Source organism: Oryx dammah, unplaced genomic scaffold (genome assembly GCF_014754425.2).
Source record: "Oryx dammah isolate SB20612 unplaced genomic scaffold, SCBI_Odam_1.1 HiC_scaffold_1, whole genome shotgun sequence".
NCBI lineage: Eukaryota > Metazoa > Chordata > Mammalia > Artiodactyla > Bovidae > Oryx > Oryx dammah.
This window is the reverse complement of record NW_024070185.1, coordinates 7,681,133-7,706,598: the sequence shown is the minus strand read 5'-3', so window position 1 is coordinate 7,706,598 and position 25,466 is coordinate 7,681,133. Positions and strand designations below refer to the sequence as shown.

Sequence of the window (25,466 nt, the reverse complement as noted above, 5' to 3'; positions counted from 1 at the left end):
GGCCGTGATAAAGGCAGAGAGGGAGTTGAGAGGGGAAGAGAAAGCAGTCTCAAAGAGATATTTGCATACTGTACTTGTTTTCACAGTGGCATTATTCGAAATAGCCGCATGGTTGAGTGGATAAATAAACTGCTGCATGTACATGCCATGGAATATTATTCAGCCTTAAAAAAAAAAAAAGGAAATTCGAACACATGCCATGACATGGGTGAACCGTGAGGGCATTATGTTAAATGAAATGTCAGTCCCAGAAGGACAAGTACGGTATGGTGTCACTTTTTATGAGGTCCCTGGAGTAGTCAATTTATAAAAACTGAAAGTAGAAAAGTGGTTTCCAGGCACTGGCAGAGGGGGAAATGGGGAGTTTTTCTTTAATGGAGATGAAGTTTCAATTTTGCAAGATGAAAAATTTCTGGAATTGGGTGCCCAGCAACGTGAATATTTGTTCCATTACCTAATTGTACATTTAAAAATTAAGATGGTAAATTTTGTGTTATGTGTATTTACCTAATTAAAAAAATTTTTTTTGAGAAATAGAATAGGATAGAAAATACTCAAATGCATTGCTTGAGTAAGGACAAATAACACTGCCAGACAAGCCTTTGTGTCAAGGCATGGGGGATGTGTGTGCACACAGGCATCTTGGCATGTTCTTTCTTGCAGGTGTACACTGTGTTCTTACGAGGGTCATACTAACCAAGAAAAAAACCTTCTGATAAACACCACAGTGGACGACCTCAGACCACACAGCCCAGTAAGGCTTCTCATAACCTGTGTGGTTGAGCCATTCCTCCCCCGGGGCACAGCAGAGGGGTGGTTTCTGCTCTATGGTTCTCACCTCCCAAGGCATCTTTTCCACTCAGAAAATGCTCATTAATTGACAAGCTGATCCCCTAGGAGGTCTTGCATTGACACTTCTCCATCTTCTCCCATTTCCCCAAGAACTAAACTCAGAAAACTGCATGGATGTGGGAGAGAAAAGACATGCATATGTGCTGAGTCGCTCGGTCTTGTCCTGCTCTGTCCTGCTCTTTGCGACCCCATGGACTGTAGCCCGCCAGGCTCCTCTGTCCATGGGCTTTCCCAGGCAAGAACACTGCGGTGGGTTGCCACTTCCTCCTCCAGAGGATCTTCTCGATCCAGGGATCAAACCTGTCTCCTAGGGCTTCTGCATTGGTTGGCAAATTCTTTGCCACTGAGCCTCCTAGGAAGCCCTGAGAAAGGAAATGACAAATAGTTAATTTATTCCAAAACTGCCAAGGGAGGGAGGGATGGAAGGGGAGAAGAAAAGAAGGAAGGAAGGACGAAGGCTGTGGTTTTGATTTCTGAGACTTGCAGAGTTTAGATAAACCCTCTGTAACCTCAGGAAGCTCAGAGGCTCACCGGAAGCCTTTCTAGCGCTTGGACAGGGGTCTGGGAACCAGTCCAATTCCAGGGAAGTGGCAGGAAGAAACACTCCATCCTTCTGGGCCTTCAGGAGGGACATGGGGTCTCTGGGGGAGAAGGTACAATAAACTGCCCCATAGGTTCACCCAGAGGGAGACATTGGTTCTCTAGGATAGTTTTGGAGGGGAGCCTGTGGAAGGGGGAAGAGTGGAGTGTGTGTTTAATATAGTGGCTGCCATTATCACCTGGCTTGTAGCATCTATAAAGCACTGCTCCCGTGAGCAGCTGTGAGCTCCACGTGGCGGCTCCTAGAGGAGGAGAGGGGCATTCAGCTAACAAGAGGCAGAGCCGTGACTGAAATGCGTCCCTTGTGATTTAAAATCCCTCCTCTTCTGCTGCCCCGGGAAAGGTGGTGCTGTAGTCCTGGGCCAGGACGGGAAGTGAACAGGCAATGAACCAGAAGGAGGAGGAGGAGGTTTTCATCCTGGTGTATCACGTAATAACCCTGAAGCCTCGAGGGCTGTGGTAGGGATGGAATTTCATGATACGATCAACTGCCTCTGTCGATGGTAGAATGGATGCCCCGTGAGAAGAGGAGCTGTCTGTTCACTCACTCAGACGTAACTGTGAGCTTTTCCTGAGGCACTGAGTCACATCGGTGGACAAAACAAAGGCCGCTTCTCGTGCAGGACGACAGACACCAAACAGATTTGGAAATATATGTCGTGTCAGGTGGTAATCGGGGGAGAAGTGACACGGCCTGACCTGTATCTTCCAGCACCAGGCTGGTAGGAGGGCAGGAAGAGGAACAGAAGAGCAGCCGGGAGGCCACTGCAAGGTCCTGGCTTTGACTGGAATAGCAACAGGGGTCCAGTCCTGGCTGCATGTTGAGCCCACAGAACTTGGTGATGGTTTTTTTTTGGGAAGTAGGAGAAAGAGCGTGAGAAACTCCAAGATGGAGTCACTGTTGAACGAGATGGGAAAGCTTTGAGGCCTCGGGTTTTGGGGAAAAAAGCAAGGGGCTCCCTTTGGCCATTTCAAGTCTGAGCTGTTTACTAGAAATCCAAGTGGCAGTATGATTGGTGATGTAGTCAACTGCTTCTCTGAGCTCTACCAGCCCTTCTGGCTCTGCTCCACCGTGAGCATCACGGGCCTCCTAGCCTCCAAGCACACTGGAACCTTTCAGATGCCGCCAGGCTTCCCAGAGCCTCCTGCTGTTGCAGCTTAGGCCTGGCTCCTCTGTGCCCCTCCTACTTGCTGAGTCAAATTTGATGGGGAGCTTTTCCTGGGCATAAGCAGCGCCTTGTGGGGCAGGAGGCAGCTGCCCAGCTCTTGAAGACCACGCTCCATCTTTGCTGAGCCCACCGTGTGAGACCCTGCCTAATGCTGGTGCAGCCCCCGCTCTGTGCTCAGAGTTCTTGGCCCCATTACATGATTGGGTGCAATTCCCCAAGGTCCCACAATTGGATCCTGGGTCCAGGGCCCTCCCTCTCAGCTGAGAGTGACTTCTGGGAAGCCAGAGAGGTACCTTTCTCCTGCAGCAGCCTCTAGAGCAGCCCAGCGCTGAGCCCATCGTTCAGGAGGGTAACCTCCAAGAGGAGGAAGCTGAGCACCCTTAGATGCTGATAACGGTGAGAGCGATGCATGCTGGCTGCTCAAAACTCACTTAAGGGGGTGGGGGAGCTGAGGTAGGGAGCAGCTAGGGGAAGACACAGTGCTTGCAGCCAGTTGATGGTTGAATCCCAGTTCTCCCAGTTGCCCAGGAGCTGGCAGCACCGCCCCCCCACTGCACACACACCACTGAGCAGCCCTCTGGCTTCACACAGGCACAAGGATCGCTTAATGCTAAACAAGGCACAGATCCAGGCTCCAGCCAAGGCTGTAGAGAGCAGCTACTCCTGGCAGAACTTGGCTTCAGACACCAAAACAGCCACTTCCACGTGTGTTTACTTAGCACATTCAGTTTTTGAAGACTGATCTGTGGAATCCCTGCTGGGGACTGGGTTCCAGTTCTGAGGACAGACATCCCCAGGTGGGGGAGGGTGAGAGGTTCTGATCCGTAGGAGGAGCATGGGGCGGCTCTTTCCCCTCCACGCACAGCCCCTCCCGCAGCTAAAGGTCATCGTCACCTTGCTTGGCATCTCCCCATCTCCCTCAGCATCCCCCTTCTCCGATCTCTCCTCCACCACCTTTCACAGAGGCCCCCTGCAGCTGCCGTGATCTTTTGATCAGGTAAGTGGGTCCACTTGAAGCCATCTAGAGGTTCATGTGGCTTCTTGAAAGGAAGCCCGGCTCCTTCACCTGCCCTCCTCTCTGCCCTCACCTCCTCCATCCTCCCCACTGACTCTGCTCCAGGCTGAGCCCTCCTCTCAGCCCCGCAACCCAGAATCTTCCATCCTGCCGTCCCCCTGCCCTTCCAACCTCAGGCAACTGCCTCTGGTCACTCAGACCCGGGAGGGCTTTCCTCCACTGAATAACCTCGTGCCTCTGTTTCAATTCCATCACACGGGCTCTGCTCTCTGCACAAACTCACCTTTCTCAGAAGTGACTAGCCATTTTCTCTGCTCATACGCCGTCTGGTCTCCCTTTGGCTCACCTCTCTGCCGCCCAGCACGCAAGCTCCAGAGCGCATCCCTGGTCTCTGCTCCCCACAGCATGCCCAGGACCTGTGCTCACGGGCCTCTGTCAGGGAGAACAGGCTCTTCACAGGAAAGGAGGGAGGCAGGAGCCCATCAGGGGGCCACGCTGCCCTAGGTGGGCCTGCTCCCACACAGCTGCTGGCAAACCGGTTTGGGGTTGTCGCGGGAAAGCAGTTTGACAGTTTGGATCAGGAGTCTTGAAATAGCTCCTTGGTGTTGAAGCAGAGTAATCTTCCTTCTGAAGGCCTAAACAGAAGGGGGAAATCTGAAAAATAGGCAATCCAAATACTATTGATTATAGTAATGAGCTTTACATTGCATCACGATGACATTCATTTTTTAACTGGAAGTTTACACCTCTTAGAAATGCTTTTTTTTTTTTCCTGGTTAGGACATATCTTTTTTTTTTATTTACACAGCACTGAGGGAAAAAATTAACACTGAGAGTTAGACCATGACAAGTTGCTTTCATGATAGTGTTGATCAGTACAGTAATCTGTTCCATGAACTTCTCTTGCCTTTTAAATTTCTCTTATCCAGTCTAAGGAATTTGGCAGTTGTCTTCATATGCATTGCTTCAAATGTGATAGCAAATCCTTTTGCACATATCTTGGTTACAGACCATAGCAATGTTTCATCGATTTGTAAATAGTTTCCACGGTAGGAAAAAAAAATCAATAATAACTGAAAATAAATGAGTTCTTTTTTTAAAAAGAAAACTGCAATTTTTCTAAATGGTCAAAAGATATGAATGGGCCATCCACAGAGGGGAAAACCCACATAAATCAATAAACATCTTAAAAGTAATCAAGAAAAAACAAATAACAAAAAGATTCCATTTATTACCCATCAGATTAGTAACAAGCAATGTCTCATAACACCAGTTTTGGCAAGCATGTGGGGAAATGAGAATTCTTGGGTATTGCTGGGAGGAGAACAATTTGGTACCTTGGAGACAGTTTTGGGACTCCACAGCCAAACTGAAGCCTCTCACTCTATAGCCCTGTGGGTCCTCACAGTACCCTCGAGCCACACTGTTCAGAGATAGTCTCACACGTGTGCAGGGGGACATGGGCTCCTCACCATGGAGTTTGTCATCATGAAAAAGGGGAGACAACTCAATTGCTCCTTAGCAAACAATGATTAAAGGGACAAATAAGATGTGGTTTATTCATTTAATGGAATAAGATTTTTTAAAAATAGAATTAGGGATCTGTATAGCAAATAAATAAACCTCAAGAATAAGTCTGGGTAAAAAAAAGCAAGTTTCAAAAACGTTACTTGCATTATGAGGCCATTTTTGGCAAAACATAAAAATGTATATATTGCTTGTGGCTGTTTATTTGTATGTCATAAATGAACAAAATCATATGTGGTAATAGCACCCAGTTACTTCAATATAATGATGACTTTGGAGACAAAGAAAGGAGAAAATTATGATCAAGCTTTAGTAATATTGGTGACATAAAAAGAGAGAGAGGAAGAAAAAGAGAACTGAAGTAAATGTGACAAAATATTAATACGTGTTTGATGTTAGTGCTGTTACATTTGTTTCTGAGTTTTTCATGCATATAAAATATTGTGAAAAAACCTAATAGTGAAAATTAATAAATATATACATAGGTGTATATATCTATAATCTTAGGTTGGGGAAGATATTTCTAAGAGGGAACACCAAAAGCAAAGATTGGTAAGAAAGATTAGTAAACTGACAAGGTAAAGATGATAACAAATTAAAAAGCGAATGATAAAATGAGAAAAGTATTTAAACTATATTTGACAAATTAATGTATAAATTAAATATATCTATGATATAAAGAGTTCCTATATGTAATTAGGAAAAATGATAAACACCTCAATGTAGAAATAAGCAGAGAATGTGGACAACCAATTCATCACAGGAGAAACACAAGTGGTTGATAAATACATGATAAATATTCATAGAAAAGTAAATTAATACCATGTTGCTTTTCACTTAGAGGATTGGCAAAGGTTTGCAACTTGATAAAAGCTCTTGACAAAGATCAAGGGAAATGAGCTTTATCCATTGCTGTGAGCATATAAATTAATATCATCTTTGCAGAAATTAATTTAGTATCAGAGTTCAAGATCCTTAAAAACATGCATCTTCTTTGACTTCATAATTCCACTTATAGACATATAGCTTTAAAAATATTGGACAAACAACTAAACATTTATCCTATAAGGATGTTTACTACAGGTTTATTTATAGCAATCAAAGGTTGAAAATAAATTATTTGAGCAATAGTGATTAAATAAATTAATGTTGTCTGTACATGGCATGCAATTAATAATATTGGTTCCCAAATTACCCTTATGTATATGTAGTTTACACTGTACTGTTTGCTGAAATAACCACATTATTATACTGCATAAACTGTCTGGTTCCATCTTAAGGGTATATGCAAATATGAAAGCTCGGCAAGTTCATCACCAAAGTGTTCATAGTGTTTCTTCATATGTGGTGAGATTTTGAGTCTTTCTAATTTTTTTCTTTATATAGATCTTAATTTTCTGATTTTCAACATCTGTATATTACTTACTTAGTCCAGGAGTTGCAAAGAGTCAGACACGACTGAGTGACTGAACAACAGCAACGAAACAAAAAAATTAGATTGAAAAGTAAAAGATAACTTTTAAAATAAATTAACTTAGTAAGTATAAAAAGAACAATAACATTTCCTAGAGAAAGTACAGGGAAATACATATATCCAGTTGTGTGAAAACCCCTGAAGGGCAATTTGGCAAAATATGTATCAGAAGACTTAAACATATTATGCTCTTGAGCCCAGAAATCCCACATCTAGGATTTTTAACCTCAACAAAGATTAACGGGGGACTTGAACAAGGGTAGGGTATATGAGCAAAGGACATCTTTGCAGCATTACTTCTGATACTGAAAAAATGGAAGCAGCTTGGGCATGGAAGCAGAAGAATGGGTAAATTAAGTATGGTACCACCTTCTAATAAGAAACCCCACAGCCCTGCATGTGATGCAACAGGCAAAGGGGGTAAATAACCGGAAAAGGTAGCCACAATACAGTCTTAAAAACAGGTCACAGAACCGGATGTAGATAATGATCCCAGTTTTGCGTTTTTTAAAAAATGCCAATGGAAAATGGCATCCCAGAATGTTAACTAACAGTGAAGTAGCTCAGTCGTGTGCGACTCTTTGTGACCCCGTGGACTGTAGCCCACCAGGCTCCTCCCTCCATGGGATTCTCCAGGCAAGAATACTGGAGTGGGTTGCCATTTCCTTCTCCAGGGGATCTTCCCAACTCAGGGATCGAACTTGGGTCTCCCTCATTGCAGGCAGACGCTTTAAACTCGCAGCCGCCAGGGAAGCTGTAACTAACAGCGATTACCTCTAAATAATGGTGCTGTCAGTAAATCTTATCTTCCTCTCTACTTTCTGAATTTCCTATAACTGCAAGCCAATTACGTGTGGAAAGAGCAAAGTATATTAATGTGATTCATCAGAGGAGGCCAGGTCCTCCAAGCATGGCCTGAACCCATAAAGGAAAAATTCCGCCATCACCTCTTTCATCCTCTAGAATGTTGCTCAAGGGCACGTGTCCCATATATATATATATATTTTTTTTTAGGGTAATTGCCAATTCACTGTTTTTAACTTCACATTTAAAAAACAATATTTAATGGTATTGGGAGAAGGAAATGGCAACCCACTCCAGTATTCTTGCCTGGAGAATCCCGTGGACAGAGGAGCCTGGTGGGCTACAGTCCATGGGGTCACAAGAGTCAGACACGACTTAAGGGACTAAACCACCACCTCCACCACCACCATTTAATAGTATTACGCATTTAAGCGTATCGTTCTATGTTTAATACAAACCGCACTGAAGTGTGTAAAGTGAAATGTAAAGTCTTTTTTGGTCATGAATTTCACTCCCCAGAAACAGCCCTGTTGGCAGTTTTATTTATACCAAAGGGCTTTCAGACGTTTTTTTCATTTGCAAATATATTTATATACTCCCCTTTTTTTTCTTTTCTATGATTGTTTTATGCAAAGTACTCTTCAATAAACTCTTTCACCTAACAATAATGTATTCCAGGCATTTTTGGTCAGTTAGATCTTTTATTCTTTTCCTAATTTATTTGTCTACCCATTCATTTGCCGAGTTAGATTTTATCACTACCTAAGTTATCCATAAACATTATTTCTTAAAATGTGGAAAGCTCCAAAGGGTCTAAACGAAAAATAAAAATTTGTCCCACCCCTCCCTCTATCACCCCAGAAATAAGGGATGCTAGCAGTTTTGTTTTTAAATCTCCTTTTCATCACCTTTGTAACTTTAAAGAATACCAATACTTTGATTTTAAATATATCTCTGGGCCAATTATATCGATTCCCACTATGAAAGATGCAGAAGCCCTTCCTTACCTGCCTCCCACCTGTACCCTCTCTTCTTTATCGAAATTTTCATTTGTGGTTGGTTCAATCTGTAAATACAAAAACTGTAAATATGAAGGGCAGACTGTGACCTTGAGAACAAGGAGGTATTTTGGCAAATGTGGGGACTCCTGGAATCAAATCCCGGTGGATATGAGAGGGCTGTGTATGGAATCAGACAGTATATATTCTTTGAGTTTTATTTCTTTCTCTTAGTATGGTGCTCTGAAGTTCACCATGTTAGTATAGCTAGAGTGATCAATTACAACTGCGTGTTTGAAATCCATTTACCAGTTAATGGACCTTTGTGCTATTTCCAGTGGGAGCTAATGAGTAAAGCTGCTAGGAGCGTATGCCCACGAGTCTTTGCGTTAGATGTGTCCACTGCTGTTTGATAAATAACCAGAAATGAAATCTCTGGATCATAGAATAGAAGCTCCCAAACTGGTTTCCCAAGTTGCTGTTCCATTTCACTTTGCCGTTGTGTGAGAGCTGCAGTTTCCCCAAAGCCTGCCCAGCATTTGCTTTGGTTGGTCTTTTAGCAGTAGTCATTCTGGAGGGTCTGTAGGGGTATCTCTTGGTGATTTTAATCACCGTTTTCTCTAACGATTGATAATGTTGAGCGCCTTTTCATGTGCTTGTTTGCCAATCATATACTGTCTCCTTTGTTCAACTATTTAAGTTGAATTTTTGTCTTCTTTTACTGAGTTGAAAAAGTTATTTATATATTCTCACATCAGATACATGTTTTTCAGATATTTTCCCCAGTCTGTGGTTTACCTCTTCATTTCCTTAATGGTGTCTTTTAAGGTGCAGACATTCTTAATTTTGACAAACTCTAATATATCAAATTTTCCTTTCATGGTTCATGCTTTTACGTTCTCAAAGATTTTTTGCCTGTCAAAGTCACAAAGATTTTCTCCTACGATGTTTTGCTAAACATATAATGTATCTTCTTTAGAAGTTTTTAGGATTTTTTCATTATCGCCAGTTTTCAGCGATTTGATCATGATATAACTTGATGTAGTTTTCTTCATCTGTGAGGTTGAGTGACTTTCTCGAATCCTTGAGTTTATAGCTTTCATCAAACTTGGAATTTCCATCTTTCACTTCTTCCAATTTTTTTTCTCTTCTATCCCTTTTCTGATAATCCAATGACATGTTTTTTGATCACAAAATACTGTCTCACAGGTCACTGTGCTTGTTCCTTTTCCACTTTTCTTTCTTTTTTTTATTTAAAGTGCTTCATTTAGTTTCTTTTTCTATTGCTATGTCTACAATTTCCAAGGTCCTCATCTTGTTCCAAAATCCTATCATAATCTACTTTTCCTTGTTTATCACTTATTACTTAATTTTCTAATCAGTTTTATGCTTTTCACAGATGTCATCTCAGTGTCTTATTTTCATTACTTCACATACTTTGGAACAGAGTAGAATCAGCTAACTTTCGAAGCTATAGGATTGATTTTTAAATGTCAGTCTGTGACTCACTATATGGTCTTAAGCCTTTAGACGTGGGTGAGCCTCAGTTTCTTCATCTACGAAATGGGAAGGAGTGTGTCTCCTGTCAATACCAGATGCGCCACATGTAAAGCCCTTGCAGTGTGACTGGCTTTGAGCAGGAAGGAACACAGGCCCTCTGCGTTAGTATTCACTCTCCCATTTGATGGGCAAACCCTACGACAAAGAGCTTTCATAAGCTAATCTTAGATCTCTGTGCCTGTCAATCCGTGTCTGTCGATTATTACAGATAATTACAATCACTGTAACATTATTACAGTTAACCCCCCAAATGTCAGGACCTAAGACCTTTTTTTCCCTTTCTTTTTTGCTGTCTTTACCTTTCCCAAATTCCTGTTTACAAGCATAAAATAGAGCCAACTTTTTCAGTCCAAATGTCCCCACCACCCCCTGAAACCTGTGGAGGTGCTTCTCTGCACAACTCTCCTTTCTGTTTACCAATTCCACTTCTGAGTTGAGCTTAGAACATTGGAGAGGAGGCTCTCGAGGACCGATGATGGATAACGAGAAAGAAATTCAGGCTGTGAACAGATGTGCCTTTGGGAGCACAGCTGTGAGCCTCAGCGTGAGAGAACACGGCTTCACGTCAGAGAGGACACTCAGATGCCTGTTCAATTTCTTCCGCTTCTTCCCCTCTGTCTTCAGCCTCCGGAGGATGACGGTGAGGATTCTGCTCACAGGGTTGTTCTGAGGCTCCTGAGCTACACATGTGAAAATGCTTTGCCAGTTGGCAAATATCAGAGTCATGCTAGCTGTTGTTGTAGAAAGGGAAGTTATTTCCCCCATGTCCAAAAACTATATAGAAATATATTAATATGGAAGGAATATGTGCATGGAGGAAAAAAATGTTTCTTTTCCAGATAAGAGGATCAGTGGCAGGAAAACTATAAGCATTATTTATGAGAGACTCTTTTTTATTTTATTTATTTTTTAGAACTTTTGTGTTGGGGTGTAGCTGATTAACAAACTATGTCATAGTTTCAGGTGAACAGTGAAGGGACTCAGCCATACACACACGTGTATCCATTCTCCCTAAACTCCTCTCTCCTCCAGACTGTCACAGAACACTGAGCAGAGCTCCCTGCGCTATACAGTACGTTCCTGTAGGTTATCCATTTTAAATACAGCAGTGTGTATATGTCCATCCCAAACTCCCTAATTATCCCTTCCCCCTCATCCTTTCCTCCAGAAAACATGTGTTCATTCTTTTTGAGTCTGTGAGTCTCTTTCTGTTTTGTATGTCAAGTTTTGAGGGACTCAAATGAAGGTCTGCCTGCAATCTGGGAGACCTGGGCTTGATCCTTGGGCTGGGAAGATCCCCTGGAGAAGGAAATGGCAACCCACTCCACCATTCTTGCCTGGAAAATCCTATGGACAGAGGAGCCTGGTAGGCTGCAGTCCATGGGGTCACAAAGAGTTGGACACGACTGAGCGACTTCACTATGAAGGTCTGCAAGACTATCTTTTAATCCCTTTTGCAAGTAATACTCTGGAAGTGCAACCAAATGAAAGAAACCTAATGAAGTAGGGTAGGTGAACTTGTCTGCATCAGCATGGTTGGGGAGCTAATTAAAAATGTAGACACTTGGCCCCAGGCTGGACTTCCATGTCAAAACTGCTGGGGCTGGAACTCAGGAATCTGCAAACTCCCAGCAAGTTAAGCAACTACTATGCTAAGAAATCATAGCTGACTCCATTAGGAAGTAGTGAATTCATTATTTAATTTTGTAATAAAAACAATGCAAAAAAAGAGAAAGAAACAAAAGTAGATTAAAGTCCGCAGTCGCATCAATACCAAATATACCAGTAGTTGTTTGCATTTTGACATATGGGCAGCATGTTTTACTTATCACCACTGTGGTTTTTTAAATAAACATGTAATGGTGTCTCCAAATAAAAAAATTTTATTCGCAAGCTAGTAATTATCACAAGAATTTAAATATTATCCTGGTGCCACTTTTACACATAACACTTTTACACATAATTTGCCTAACAAATTTCAAGCTTCGCTATGTCAGCAGAATCAAATGTAGGTGACACAGTAAGCATGCATCCGTATTTTAACACATTTTCACAGACATGCTGTCTTCCTTCCTGAAGTTTTGCTCAGCACCCTCAAACGTTTCACCACCTGAAAGCAGTTTCCATCAAATTTATCATTGTGGGGAGTGAATTTCCACTGTGGAAACATTTTCAGTTTGCAAAATTGAAATAGCCACATGTGTGCCTACTTATCACTGAGCCTAAGTTGGCAGCCACTTTGGCCCAGGGCACACACAAGTCCAAGTCTACTGCCACCTCGCCCAGCAGCCCTGATATACCCGGGCAAGAGTTACAACTCTAACAGTGGGTCCTGTGATAGCATTGGGCAGATATTCCACTAGTACTGAAAATACTACACAAGGCATTCACTCTGGTTTCTTGACTAATTCCATCACATGCTCTACAGCCTAGCCAATGGAAAAACTCTGTTTTCTGAACAAGGTTTTTGTCTCCATGTCTTTGGGAAAGCACTGTTTCTCTATATGTGGATACTACTTAATCCTGGTGGAATTATGCATGGCATTTTTTTTCTGATGTTCTCTTATTCTTATCCTTTACTCTCTCAACTCCCAACAAGTGTGAAAGGAATGCTGGAGTTAAAGCATCAGTATTCAGTGACCTCTTGTGGAACCATTAGCTGAAAATATTGATAAGGAGCTTTTCAATGAAAGGATCAGGCTGGCATCACCTGAACCCAGATCTATCTTAGCATCTCTGAAGTGGTGCAGCTGGATATTTGAGCCTCCTGACAGATGAGCCTCCACATGACGTGAAGCACATGTCACTCCTATTAGGCGTCCCTATCAGAAAAGGATGAACCTGAGTGTACTGAATCCTGCAGAGTTAGTTCTATGTATGAGAAACACCAACAACCTCAGACATGTGGATGATACCATTCTAACGGCAAAAGATGAAGAGGAATGAAAGGGCCTCTTGATGAGTAAAGGAGGGTAAAGGAGGAGAGTGAAAGAGCTGGCTTAAAATTAAATATTAAAAAAAGTATGATCCTGGCATCCAGCCCCATTAACTCACGGCAAATAGAGGGGGAGAAGGTGAAAGTAGTGATAGATTTTCTCTTCTTGGGCTCTAAAATCACTATGGATGGTGACTGCAGCCATGAAATCAGAAGACGTTTGTTTCTTGACAGGAAAGGTATGACAAACCTAGACAGTGTGTTGAAAAGCAGAGATATTACTCTGCCATCAAATGTCCATGTGGTCAAGGCTATGGTCTTCCCGGGAGACCACTCCAGTACCCTTGCCTGGAAAATCCCATGGACGGAGGAGCCTGGTGGGCTGCAGTCCATGGGGTCGCGACTGAGCGACTTCACTTTCACCTTTCACTTTCACGCACTGGAGAAGGAAATGGCAACCCACTCCAGTGTTCTTGCCTGGAGAATCCCAGGGACGGCGGAGCTTGGTGGGCTGCTGTCTATGAGGTCGCACAGAGTCGGACACGACTGAGCGACTTAGCAGCGGCAGCAGCATGGTCTTCCCAGTGGTCAGGTACAGTTGTGAGAGCTGGACCATAAAGAAGGCGGAGAGCCGAAGAATTGATGCTTTTGAACTGTGGTGCTGGAAGAGACAGGAGAGTCCCTTGGATGGCAGGGAGATTAAACTGGTCAATCTTAAGGGAAGTCAACCCCGATTACTCATTGGAAGGACTGATGCTGAAGCTGAAACACCAGTATTTTGGTCTTCTGATGTGAACAGCTGACTCATTGCTGTGAAAGATTGAGGGCTGAAGGAGAAGAGGATGAGATGGCTGGATGGCATCATCGACAATGGACATGAACTTGGGCAAACTTCGGGAGATGATGAGAGACAGGGAGGCCTGATGTGCCACAGTCCATGGGGTCGCAAAGAGTCGGACATGACTGGGTGACTCAACAACAACAACAACGAGACATAGGGGAGCCCGTTATGAGCCATCGTGAGGAAGCAAACTCCAGAAAGCAGAACATTCCACAGGACCACCAATCTGGATCTGACAAATCAATGGCATGAAACAAATCCAAGCAGGTGCTAGGGTGGGCGGGGGTGGGAGGCCACTCCAGTAAAGGTGACCCAAGAGACTCAACCATCCCATACGATGAGTGAAGCTTGGCTGAATCCTGAATAGGACAAACCAGCATCAGGAGGCCATTTTTGAGACAATTGGAGGAAACTGATTATGGATTGGATGTTAGATAAAACCACAGAATTACTGCTCCTTTTGTTATGTCTGATAATGGCATTGTGATTATGTGAGAAAAATGTCTCCATGTTTTAGAGATGCGTACAGAGTATGGAGGGGACACAGCATGTTTCAAGCCATGAGTTTCATTTCACTTTAAAGTTTAAACCCTTTATAAAATGATTTGTCTTAAAATACTTAAAGTATTTCCATCAAGAAAATAATCTCTAAGCCTTCCCCGGTGGTCCCGTGGCTAATGCTCCATGCTTCCAGGGCAAGGGGTGTGGTTGATTCTTGGCTGGGAAACTAAGATCCCACATGCTGGGCAGTGTGCCCAAAAAAGGAAAAACTAAAATAAGTAATAATCGTAGTGTCTAAAGATAATTGGTGAATCTGGGAGATGTGTATAGAGGTGTTCATTATACTCGTGTTTTACATTTTGAATTTTTTGGTTCAAAACAGTTTAGATCTAAAAAATGATACCTGAACCATCCTTTAAGGATTACCTAGTGTTTTCTCGCAGGTGGAAGTGATTTCTTCTTGCTCAGCTCACAAGGCCTCTCTTTTGAATGTCCTCTGCGTACCCCACTTGTTGTGACTTGAGTGTATGAATCTCGTCTTACCGTCCCTCGAGAACAGACATCTTCCTTGTTTCATCTCTGTGTCTTCGCTGTGCCTGACACAGAACGCAGTTTCTGTGACCATGTGAACACAAGAATATGGTTTCTAAGAGCCAGCACTGTTAAGTGGAGGGGATGATATACACAAGGTGAACTACATTCAGGTTGAGCTTTCCTGAACAGGAGACTCGAAAAATAAGTTTCAGTTCATGTTCTTTGGCCTCTTTTTAGATCAGTCATGCACTGGAGAAGGAAATGGCAACCCATTCCAGTACTCTTCCGGGGAGAATCCCAGGGTTGGCGGAGCCTGGTGGGCTGCCGTCTATGGGATCGCACAGAGTCGGACACGACTGAAGCGACTTAGCAGCAGCAGCAGCAACATAAGCCCATCATTGTATTCTTCTCATCTAGGAAATGGGCATTGCACTAGAGGATTCATGGAGGAGGGCAGGACTTGGAATGCTTAGAAGCTGGCAAATACCCCATAAGGATGCAGGGAACTCACCAACGGGAGGCTGGTGTCTCATCATGGCAGCCAGTGCCCCAAAATGAGCCCTGGCTCTGCTCATAGGTTCACCTGTTTCACCTTGAAGTGGCCCCTCACGTCTGTCAGGTGAAGTCACAGAGTTAAGATTTTCGCCAAGAACACGGCAAAATTTCCAGATACCAGACTTAGGAACCAGTCAGAGGTAGGTGGAAGGCTGTCCCCACAGCTCACTCGCTCAACTGGGCTTCAAGTCTCAAGTCCGTCTCATCTGTAGAAAGAAGGTGGCGCTGCCCGTTTCACAGTTACTAAAGAAACCGTGATTGGTAGTTATTTGTATATGTGGAGTGATAGTGAAGTATTTATTAAACACTTACTTTATGGGCCACGCACTGTTCTAAGATGTGCCAGTAGCATGGAATAACTCATCTAATCCTTACAGCAATGTTAAGCAACTTTCCCAAGGACACAGAGGTTGAACAGAGCAAGACTGGGGTTCAGACCTCTGCATTCTTGTCTTCGGTGGGCTGTGGTCTCTCTCAAACATGACAGTGTTCCTGGGGTGTCTGGCTCAGTATCTGGCACAGGAAGGCCACTTAGCACATGAGAGCACCTGCTATTTAAAAAATCTTTTTGTTGCAAGGCATGAGGGATCTTAGTTCCCCAACTAGGGATCGAACCCAGGCCCCCTGCATTGGAAGCAAAGTCTTACCCACTGGGCTGCCAGGGAAGTCCCTGTACCTGCTCTTTAAAAGAGTAAACCAGAGCCACAATGTTGTACTTCTTGTACCTCAATTTTTAAAAATTAAATAGCAAACCAGTGTCAAACTGAGTCTTCTGTCTCACTACCACCTGCATTCCAGGGTTGACTTCGTATAATAGAAGATATTTTCCCACTACATCCACCTCCTGCCTCTCAGATAACCTGCTTCTGGAGCAGCCAGTGCAGTGGAGGGACTCAGAGCCATCAGCACTTCTGGGGCCACGCGGTGACCTGCCATGCACATTGGCCTCTGACCACCCGGGCCCTCAACCCTAGGAAAGGTCAGGGACTTCAGGGGGTCCCAGGCCAGCTCAGAGCACCGCGAGGCTCTCCTCTCACCCAGTTCATCCTCCAGTCACGATTTAGTTAGTACCCTGTCTGCTCTGGTTCTTTCATCTGGTTTGGTCTGCATAACAACCGTATGACTTATGTACAAGCCCTGGGTCCTTGACCTTTATGAAACCTAGGTAGCTGCACCCTGTGTCCACATTACCAAACACTTTCCATATGTTGAATTTGGACTTGAGCACGTCAGCTGATGAATGAACTGCCACCTGTGTGCCAAGAGTTCCATCTTGTCCAGATTAGCACTGTCTTCTGAGTAATAGTGTTTGCACAACTGTTTCCATGTTTTGGTGCATTTTCCTCTAATTTTACACAAATGGATAAATAGTCATTGGAATTACACTTGTAATTGTGGGTGAGTGCATAATTAAAAGACATCTGTGAAGGGCTAAAAATAGACCAAGTTTTTCCAAATAGGCAAGACATAATTGATAGGTTATCAGTATTTATTTTAAAACATGCTAAAAAAAAACGGTGTTCCATCATGCCAGGACCGGGATGAAGGAAGCCCACAGACAGGGTAATGCAAGCAGAAAAGTGCATTGAAACCTGGTTTAACTCTGCAGAAAGGAACAGCCTCCCCAGCCCCAAAGTCTATTGTTTGGCTTTTTCGGCATTCACCTTTGAGTATGTTTTTTTAAAAACTCTTTATATGTGAAAATGAGGAATAGTTTCATACTTCCCCATTTTATAGGTGAGGAGACTGAGTCTAGAAGATGAGATGATTTGCCCAGGTTCACCCAGCCAATTGGTCACTCGCTTGGACCACCCACTTCCCCTGGATCAGGGAGGAGGGAGACTGCTGTGCCAGGCTCTCCCTGGAATTCCACACCTCCCCTCTCCATCAGCTCTTGGAGGGCTTTTCGTCTGGGCTGGAGGGCTTCAGAGGCGTGCATTCCCACAGAGATGAAGATGAGGTGTCAGAACTCGAACTGTGAGCGCTGGTGATAGAGCCCCAGGCAAGGCACCCATGCACCCTTTTTGGGCAGGGAGGTCAGGGGCAGAATAGGCTGAGAACCCTCTCCAGCCCCTGACTGTCACCTTCAGTGTGATCTTAGCAAGTCCCCTGGCCACTCCATCCTCAGCAGTGACATGAGAATAATTTTAGCCACCCTATGGATGCTCTGTGCAGTGCTAAGTCACTTCAGTCGTGTCCGACTCTATGCCGCCCTATGGACTGTAGTCTCCCAGGCTCCTCTGTCCACAGGGTTCTCCAGGCAAGAATACTGGAGTGGGTTGCCACGCTCTTCTCTAGGGGATCTTCCCGACCCAGCGATGGAACCTGCGTCTCTTATGTCTCCTGCATTGGCAGGCAGGTTCTTTACCACTAGCGCCACCTGGGAAACAAACATGAATACCCAGTAAATCATATCTATCAAGTCCTTTCAACCTGTGAAGTGCTGGCAACTGTAAATAAAAGGTTTTAAGGTTGAGGCTGTGTTTCAGGCTACAAGCATCTCTCCTGGGGCCCACATTGATCTCCCTGCTCCGGTAAAGGTCTGCACGGGGGTCTAACATAATCCAAATAAACAAGCATGAGCCCCCTCCCCAGCCTTCCCCTTCTCTTGCTACTCCCCTACCCTCTCTGCACTACGCACACACACACAGCATACACACGGTTGCTCTGTCACGAACACACACAGGTGCACGTGTGCGCACTCCCACACTCACACATATACCCCTCTCCTATCAGTCCTTCACGGCTGGAAGGAGGCCAGTATCCCCTGTGTGCAGCAAAGCCCCCTGAAGCTCCTGGGACCTGCACATGTTGCCTAGGGCTTCTGCATGGACCCTGCGTTTCCTGGCTCCACCCAGCCTGAAACTGCTAAAATGTCACAGCAGGGTGACAGCCTGAGCACGGGACAGGTCGCTGCTCGTCACATACCCTCCTGATTGACTCGGGCTCCAGTCAGAGTGCCTGGGGTGGAGGGACCCTAGAGAACCTGTGTGTTTAGAAAACCCATGGAAAACCATCTGCATACACACTGCTAAGTAACTGAAGGACAAGGAAGAGTAAGTAGTGGTGATTTAATCTGAGGAATTGTATTGATACTTCTTGTCAAGTTATGTGGATGTTCAGTTCTGTTGTTTAAGTGGAGAGAAAGGTTTGCACAGAAAGTTTAAAACTGGTGGCAATAGGGTTGACCAGACAGGGTTGGTCATTTGCGCAGGCGCAGAACCTGATGTCCATGTAGGGAAAATTCTAGAAGCTGCTGCCAGCCGACCCTTCGTTGAGCCAGGAGGCTGGAAGAAGGAGGAAAAGCCTGAGACCCAGGGAGTTGTTCCCCAGTGCTGGGGCTCACCCTGGTGCAGGTCTCATACCCTCTCTGGTGCTGAGCAAGGCATTCCCATCTTTTTTCATTTTTCTGCTTGTACCAATAAGATATGCTCGCTGTTAAAGAATTCAAGGAACATATAAAATCATAAGAAAGCAGTTAAAAAGTCACATGAGGTCCTATTATTTGAGATAAACAATATTAACATTTTAGGAAATATCTTTTTGGAGCCCTACTTTGCATCAACACTCCCACACACACCCCCACACACAGTTTTTTAAATTTGCTTTTTCTTTCTGTTGGAGGTTGGGGGTGGGGGTGTTGTACCTCCTTTTCTGTCTCTACCTCCCCCGGCAATAACCAAAGTAAACATCTTGCTGTTTATCCTCCCAAACCTAACCCTAACCCTATACAGCGGTTTCTTGTCTCAGTCTTTTGCTTTTCCGAATATGGGTAAACCTCACCCGCTTCGTTGTATCCTGCCTTTCTCACCTAACAATATGTTGTAGAAATTCCTCTTAGCCTCACTGGTAAAGATCTAGCACATTCTTTTTAATAGATGTATCACATTTTAGAGACTGTTAAAGTCCAGCTTTACAGTTGGTGAGCAGTTACAACGTTTTTTATGTTCTGTTTTTTGTTTCTCCAACTATTGCTGCAATAAAGCACATATATCTTATACATTCCTATATAATGATGTCTTATTACACTGTGAGATTCTTGGAAAAGGGAGTGTAAATCGAAAGGTATGTATATTTTTTCATTTTAATAGAACTTGAAAGATTGCTTTCCAAAAGTTTGGTAATATCAGCCCTGGGATTTCTTTGGAAAGAATGATGCTGAAGCTGAAACTCCAGTACTTTGGCCACCTCATGCGAAGAGTTGACTCATTGGAAAAGACTTTGATGCTGGGAGGGATTGGGGGCAGGAGGAGAAGGGGACGACAGACGATGAGATGGCTGGATGGCATCACTGACTCGATGGACGTGAATCTGAGTGAACTCTGGGAGTTGGTGATGGACAGGGAAGCCTGGCGTGCTGCGATTCATGGGGTCGCAAAGAGTCAGACACAACTGAGCGACTGAACTGAACTGAATATTTTATTTGTTCAATAAATGTTTATTAAACACTTATTCCATGCCAGGCACTGTTTTGGTAATTTAGATTTAACAATGTATAATACAAAAATCCCAGTCTTCATAAAGCTTTCAACCTAGAAATGGAGTGAGAAAGAACAGATGAAATAACAATAATAAATACTTTTGTACTAGAAATGTAAGAAACACAATTTTCCCTTTATCATCAACAATTGGTATTACCATTGCTTGTATTTATTTCCCAATCTTATTGATGTAATATAGTCTTTCCTTGATACCTTGATTTGCATTTTCCAATTGGGAAGTAATTTTAGCATTTTCACATGCCTATTTAGTGATTCACAGTTGTGTTGGACGGATTGCCTATTTGTAATTTTACTAATTTTTCTATTGAGTAGATTATATGCTAATCCCATACTTCTTGTCAATTTTCATGAGCTCTGTGTATGTTATAAATAGACATTTGTCTGCCATGCAGTTTGCACATCTTTTCCCCAATCGATTGCTCATCTACTGACTTCATGATGGTTTCCTTTACCGTATAGTGCCTTTAGCATGTATGCATTTGCCTTTATGTTGTGAATATGTCCTTTTATTCTCTCTCACTTTCCAGCTCTCCTATCTCGGTTCATCGTCATCTCCAGCTCTGAGTCACATGTTGCTGTTGGTGTAATTTTTCTTGTTGTTCAGTCACTAAGTCACATCTAATTCTTTCGCAACCTCATGGACTGTAGCCTTCCAGGTTCTTCTGTCCATTGGAGTCCCAGGCAAGAATACTGCACTGGGTTGCCATTTCCTTCTCCAGGGGATCTTCCTGACCCAGGGAGCAAACCTGCGTCTCCTTTGGCTCCTGCACTGGCGGGTGGATTCTTTACCACTGAGCCACCAGGGAAGTCTGGGTCATACGTATTAGACTCCTAATTTTTCTTCCAAATCTTTAATTAAAAATTTTTTTTAACATATTTTTTTCAGTATACCTGGAACTTATTTTTAACGTGGTGTGAGATTGGGGTCCAGTTGCACTTTCTTCTAAGTAGATAGATATCTTCTCAATACCCTTTATTAAAATAAACCCTCAGCTCTCCGCTGAATTCAAATGCCACCATTTCCGTATGTACTGGAATCTGTTTGCATGCTAATTGTTATGTTTCACTGGTGAGACATCTATTTCTATACCACTTTCATGCTATTTTGATTATACTCTCCTTTTTTATAATTTTAAAGTTGGTATAAAACTTTATTTGGTCTTAGAAACTTTCAGATAATTTTATCCAATTAAAAAATCATACTTATTATTGAAAATACTTTTAATGTCTGTTGGGAACAAGAAATAAGCCATAATCAAGAAAGAAAAGAAATGAAAATAATTACAAAACAGTATAATGTAAACCTTAATTGCAATGAATTTGAAAAGTAAGGGAAATCAAAGATCTCTTATAAATCATATAAATTATCAAAATGGTGTAAGAAGGAGGAAAAATAGCAAGAGACAAATTCCTGTAGAAAAAATTGGAAATTTATTTAAAGATCTATTATTTAAAATCCTAGGAACAGAGGACTTACCAGCTGAGTTCCATTTAGCCTTTAAAGAACAGATAGCCCCAATGTTATTAAATTACTCAAGATTATAGGAAAAAAGATGAAAAGCTCCCTGGTATGTTAGGAAGCCAGCATTATCTTAATGTTAATTCCTCATAGACTAATCACACTTGGGAATATAGATTTTCATTCAAAATAAAATATTAACAAATAAGATCTAACCATGAATCAAAAAGACTAACATACTGTAACCTAATAACTTTTACTCCAGAATGCAAGGATGTTTCAATAGAAAAAAATTTATCAACATAATTCATTACATCAACAAATTAAAGAAGAAAAATTACTATATTAATAGATATTAAATAGGTACCTGGTAAAATTCAGCAGCCCTTACAAGTACAAACCTACTATCCCTTATCCACAATGTGGATACCTAAAGATCTCTGAAAATTGAAATGCTGACCTGTCACTTTGGCACTATATTTCACTTGATGTTAAAGGTGATCTAAACTAACAAAAGAAACTACTTAAATACAAGTAAATACAAAAAAGGGGCTTTGCTGGTGGCTCAGCGGTATATAATCTGCCTGTAATGCAGGAGACCCAGGTTCAATCCCTGGGTCGGGAAGATCCGCTGAAGGAGGGCATGGCAACCCACTCCAGTATTCCTGCCTGGAGAATCCCATGGACAGAGGAGCCTGGCGGGCTACAGCCCACAGGGTCACAGAGAGTGAGACACGACTGAAGCAACTGAGCAGGCACACACACAAACACAAGGAAAAAAGTGTTATTCTTTAACAATGTGAAGTATCAGAATTGTTTACATTATTAGTAACTAAAACCAATTAGTAATTAGGTTACATTATTATTACCAATAATAATTAGTAATTATTATAGTACTAATAAAATTAGTACTATATTACTACTGTGGTTCACAAATGTTCTTTATGAGAAATATACTAAAAAACAATACTTGTGGGTTATTTGTTACTATGGTTCTCTATCCATCATTCACAATTATTATAGTCTTTTCTTTTTTCAAGATGATTTTGAAGAGAAATAATACGAGGTGTGTGCTTTTAACTCTGAAAGAAATGCTTTACGGTGTTTCTTTGAGTCTAAGACACCGCTGCTCGGAGGGCTAGCGTTTATGTCTCACTAAGAGAGGAGGAAATGCTGCTAATTACCTATGAATCATCATTAGCTGTAAGACACTGAGATAGGGAAAAGGGGTGCGCCTTGGAATACGATGTATATATCCAGTGGCAGTCAGGAACCCCGTCATCCACACACCCTTCAGCCAAGAGCCCTTTCCTCCATAAGCACCTGCCTGGCGGGGGCGGGCCAGCTGTGAGCTGGAGCGTGATGGTCCAGGGTCAGCCCAGGCTCCAAAACTGGCTCTCTGTGTCTGACCAGGAACCAGCTATTTACCATCTCAGACCTCCCACTTGCACTCATTTTGGAGATCTGAAGGATGATATGAGATAGGTGCAGTTCTTGGTCAACAGTAAGCTCTCCCCGAACAGCTGCCCCTGGAGTGAGGGTGTTGGTGACATGGTGAGGATGCTGGGGCCTTCCCCACATCTGTCACTGAAGTCTCTTTATTCAAGAAAAATCTCGATCATATTTCATTCGCCTCCAGAGAACTTTCCCCGATATTACTGAGAAGTTAACCTTGAGTTCCTGTGCGCTCATTGTGCTGTAAATTACAGCATCTCATCTGAAAACCTGAGCTGGAAAGAACCTCAGAATGTTGTCATGGTCCACGAGAGGGGCTGTGATCTTCCCAAGTGAAGACTGAAACCCAGACCATTAGATGCGCTGGCCACCTCTTTCTAGATAGCAAGGCTCCTGTCCCCAGGGCCTGGGATCCACCCCAGCAGGTTTCTGGCACTTTCCTCAGACCAGACCATCTCTGAGTCCTAAACCCAGGTGTCTCTCCTCTCTGGGCCACCTCCTCCGGCTCTTGGAAAAAGATGCAAACAAGCTCAGCCCGCCCAAACCCCTTCTGAACCCATGTTCTGACTTTGACCTTCATGCTCCCCACTACTGCCTCTCTACCTTTGAAATCGGCCACCGGAAAGGGTTTGGGGGTTCTCTTGTGCACAGAGGTTCTGAAAACTTACATCGCTGATCTGCTGCGTGCTCTCTGACAGGATGGGAGTGGTGAGCAGCAAAAGGCAGGTCAAGGAGAAGGGTAGCAGTGGATGGAGCCCTGTGAAGACCAGCACCCAGAGCAAAGAGCCCCCACCACTGCCGCCCCTGGTGAGTGACCTGGGTGCCCAGTTGGAGAGGGTGGGCGACGGGAGCACAGAGCCTACCTGTGCAGCTCCAGGGCTGCTGCCTGTCTCCAGCCAGGGCCAGCACCATCTCTAGATAACTCAGGGCTCCGACAAACAGGCCCCCTCCCACAGCCACCCTGGCTCAAGTCGTGGTGGTGGTATAGCATAAAATTAAACAGCCAGGTTGTTGAGTCAAAATTTATTAGCTGTGTGCTTCAGAGCAGGTTACTTACCTCCCCTAAGCCTCAGTGTCTGCATCTGTAAAATGGGTACAGTCAGAATGCCTTTCTGATGGAGCTGTGACCATATGCAGTGTATATACAGGTATAGAAGGCACACTGCCTTTAGCGCAGGACCAGGCCTGGTGGGCCCACCTGTTAATTCTTAGCCAGTTTTCAATGGGCAAGGGCAGCCTGAAGAGAAAAGGAAATAAAAAAATGTCAACTTGAAAAAAGGAAATTGAGGGAGTCTGGAGCATTTAGCAACATCTGCTGCCCCCATCCCATGGATGGAGGAGGCTGGTAGACTGCAGTCCACGGGATTGCTAAGAGTCGGACACGACTGAGCAACTTCACTTTCACTTTTCACTTTCATGCATTGGAGAAGGGAATGGCAACCCACTCCAGTGTTCTTGCCTGGAGAATCCCAGGGACGCGGGAGCCTGGTGGGCTGCCGTCTATGGGGTCACACAGAGTCGGACACGACTGAAGTTACTTAGCAGCAGCAGCAGCTGCCCCCATCCCTGCCCAGAAGCTCCTGGAGATCATTGTGCCCTTCTGGTCTGCTCACAAAGCACCATTTGATGGTACCATCCCCAAAGATGCACTTTGAGACGACTATTCATGTCTCCTCCTGCCTGGCCACCTACCCCCTTTTTATTTGGGGCAGTTGGGAGTCATGCCTGGTTCCCCCACTACAGATCTCTCTACCCCCATCAGCATATCCATCTGGCCATTGCTTTACTCTGACAGTGACCTGAAGCAGTTGGGGGAGAGAGGATTACTAATCCCATTTTCCAGAGAAACCTTCTCCATCTATGTCCCAATTTAGTGCAGGGCTTGGCAAATAATGAAATGTTTGTTGAATGAATGAATGATTCACTGGGCAAACTCTGACTTATTAAGTTTGTTACTTGCTAATCAGTATTAGAGTTTGGAATGTTTTTAACTTTAAAAAAAGTCACATATATTAATTATGGAAAAAAATTATAAATACTCATTTGTCCCACTGCCCAGTGATACCAGGATTTTTCACTTCGGAGCTCCTGCCTCTAGACCCCTTTCCTGTGTGTTATTTATGTGTTTATATTTTCAATGGAACCATGCGATACATGCCATTTTGCAAAATGCTACTTCAAAATTGTGTTCAATAAATATAGAATACAAAAGGAAAATTTGTAACACATACATCAAGTTGAAAATAAGAACAAAATGAACACCCAGCACAGCACCCCCTCACCCTCAGAAGTAGAAAGTGGCCAGTGAGACTGTCTGCTGCCCCCATCCATCCTGTCACCTCGGGTCTCACTGACCTGAATGTTTTTCATTTCTTAGCTTCACTTTTTCGGTGTGATCACATATGTATGCATTTCTATACACTGTTCAGTTTGATTTTGCCCTTTGGATCAGATGGCACATATTCGTCTGAGACGTGGGAACTTTTTTTTAATGTTTATTTATTGGTTTATTTTTGGCTGTGCTGGGTCTTTGTTGCTGCTCAGGCTCTTCCCTAGTTGTCTTGCAGAAGCTTCTCACGGTGGTGACCGCTCTTATTTCAGAGCTCAGGTCCTAGGGCACGCGGGCTCAGTAGTTGTGGCACACGGGCTTAGCTGCTCCTCGGCATGTGCGATCTTCCCAGATCA

The 25,466-nt window shown here is 43.6% G+C and overlaps 1 protein-coding gene across 2 annotated transcripts in view; it reads left to right on the top strand.

The window, feature by feature from the left end:
- Positions 1 to 25,466, top strand: part of BLK (BLK proto-oncogene, Src family tyrosine kinase) — a 53,030-nt gene that overhangs the window by 10,271 nt on the left and 17,293 nt on the right. The window contains exons 1-2 of one of the 2 annotated variants that reach the window (XM_040233483.1): positions 3,539 to 3,618; positions 23,480 to 23,588. In XM_040233483.1, coding sequence (XP_040089417.1) covers positions 23,481 to 23,588 — 108 coding nt within the window. In that variant the 5' untranslated portion in view covers positions 3,539 to 3,618; position 23,480. Of the gene's footprint in view, positions 1 to 3,538; positions 3,619 to 23,479; positions 23,589 to 25,466 lie in introns of those variants that run through there. The other variant, XM_040233560.1, reaches the window with a different exon arrangement.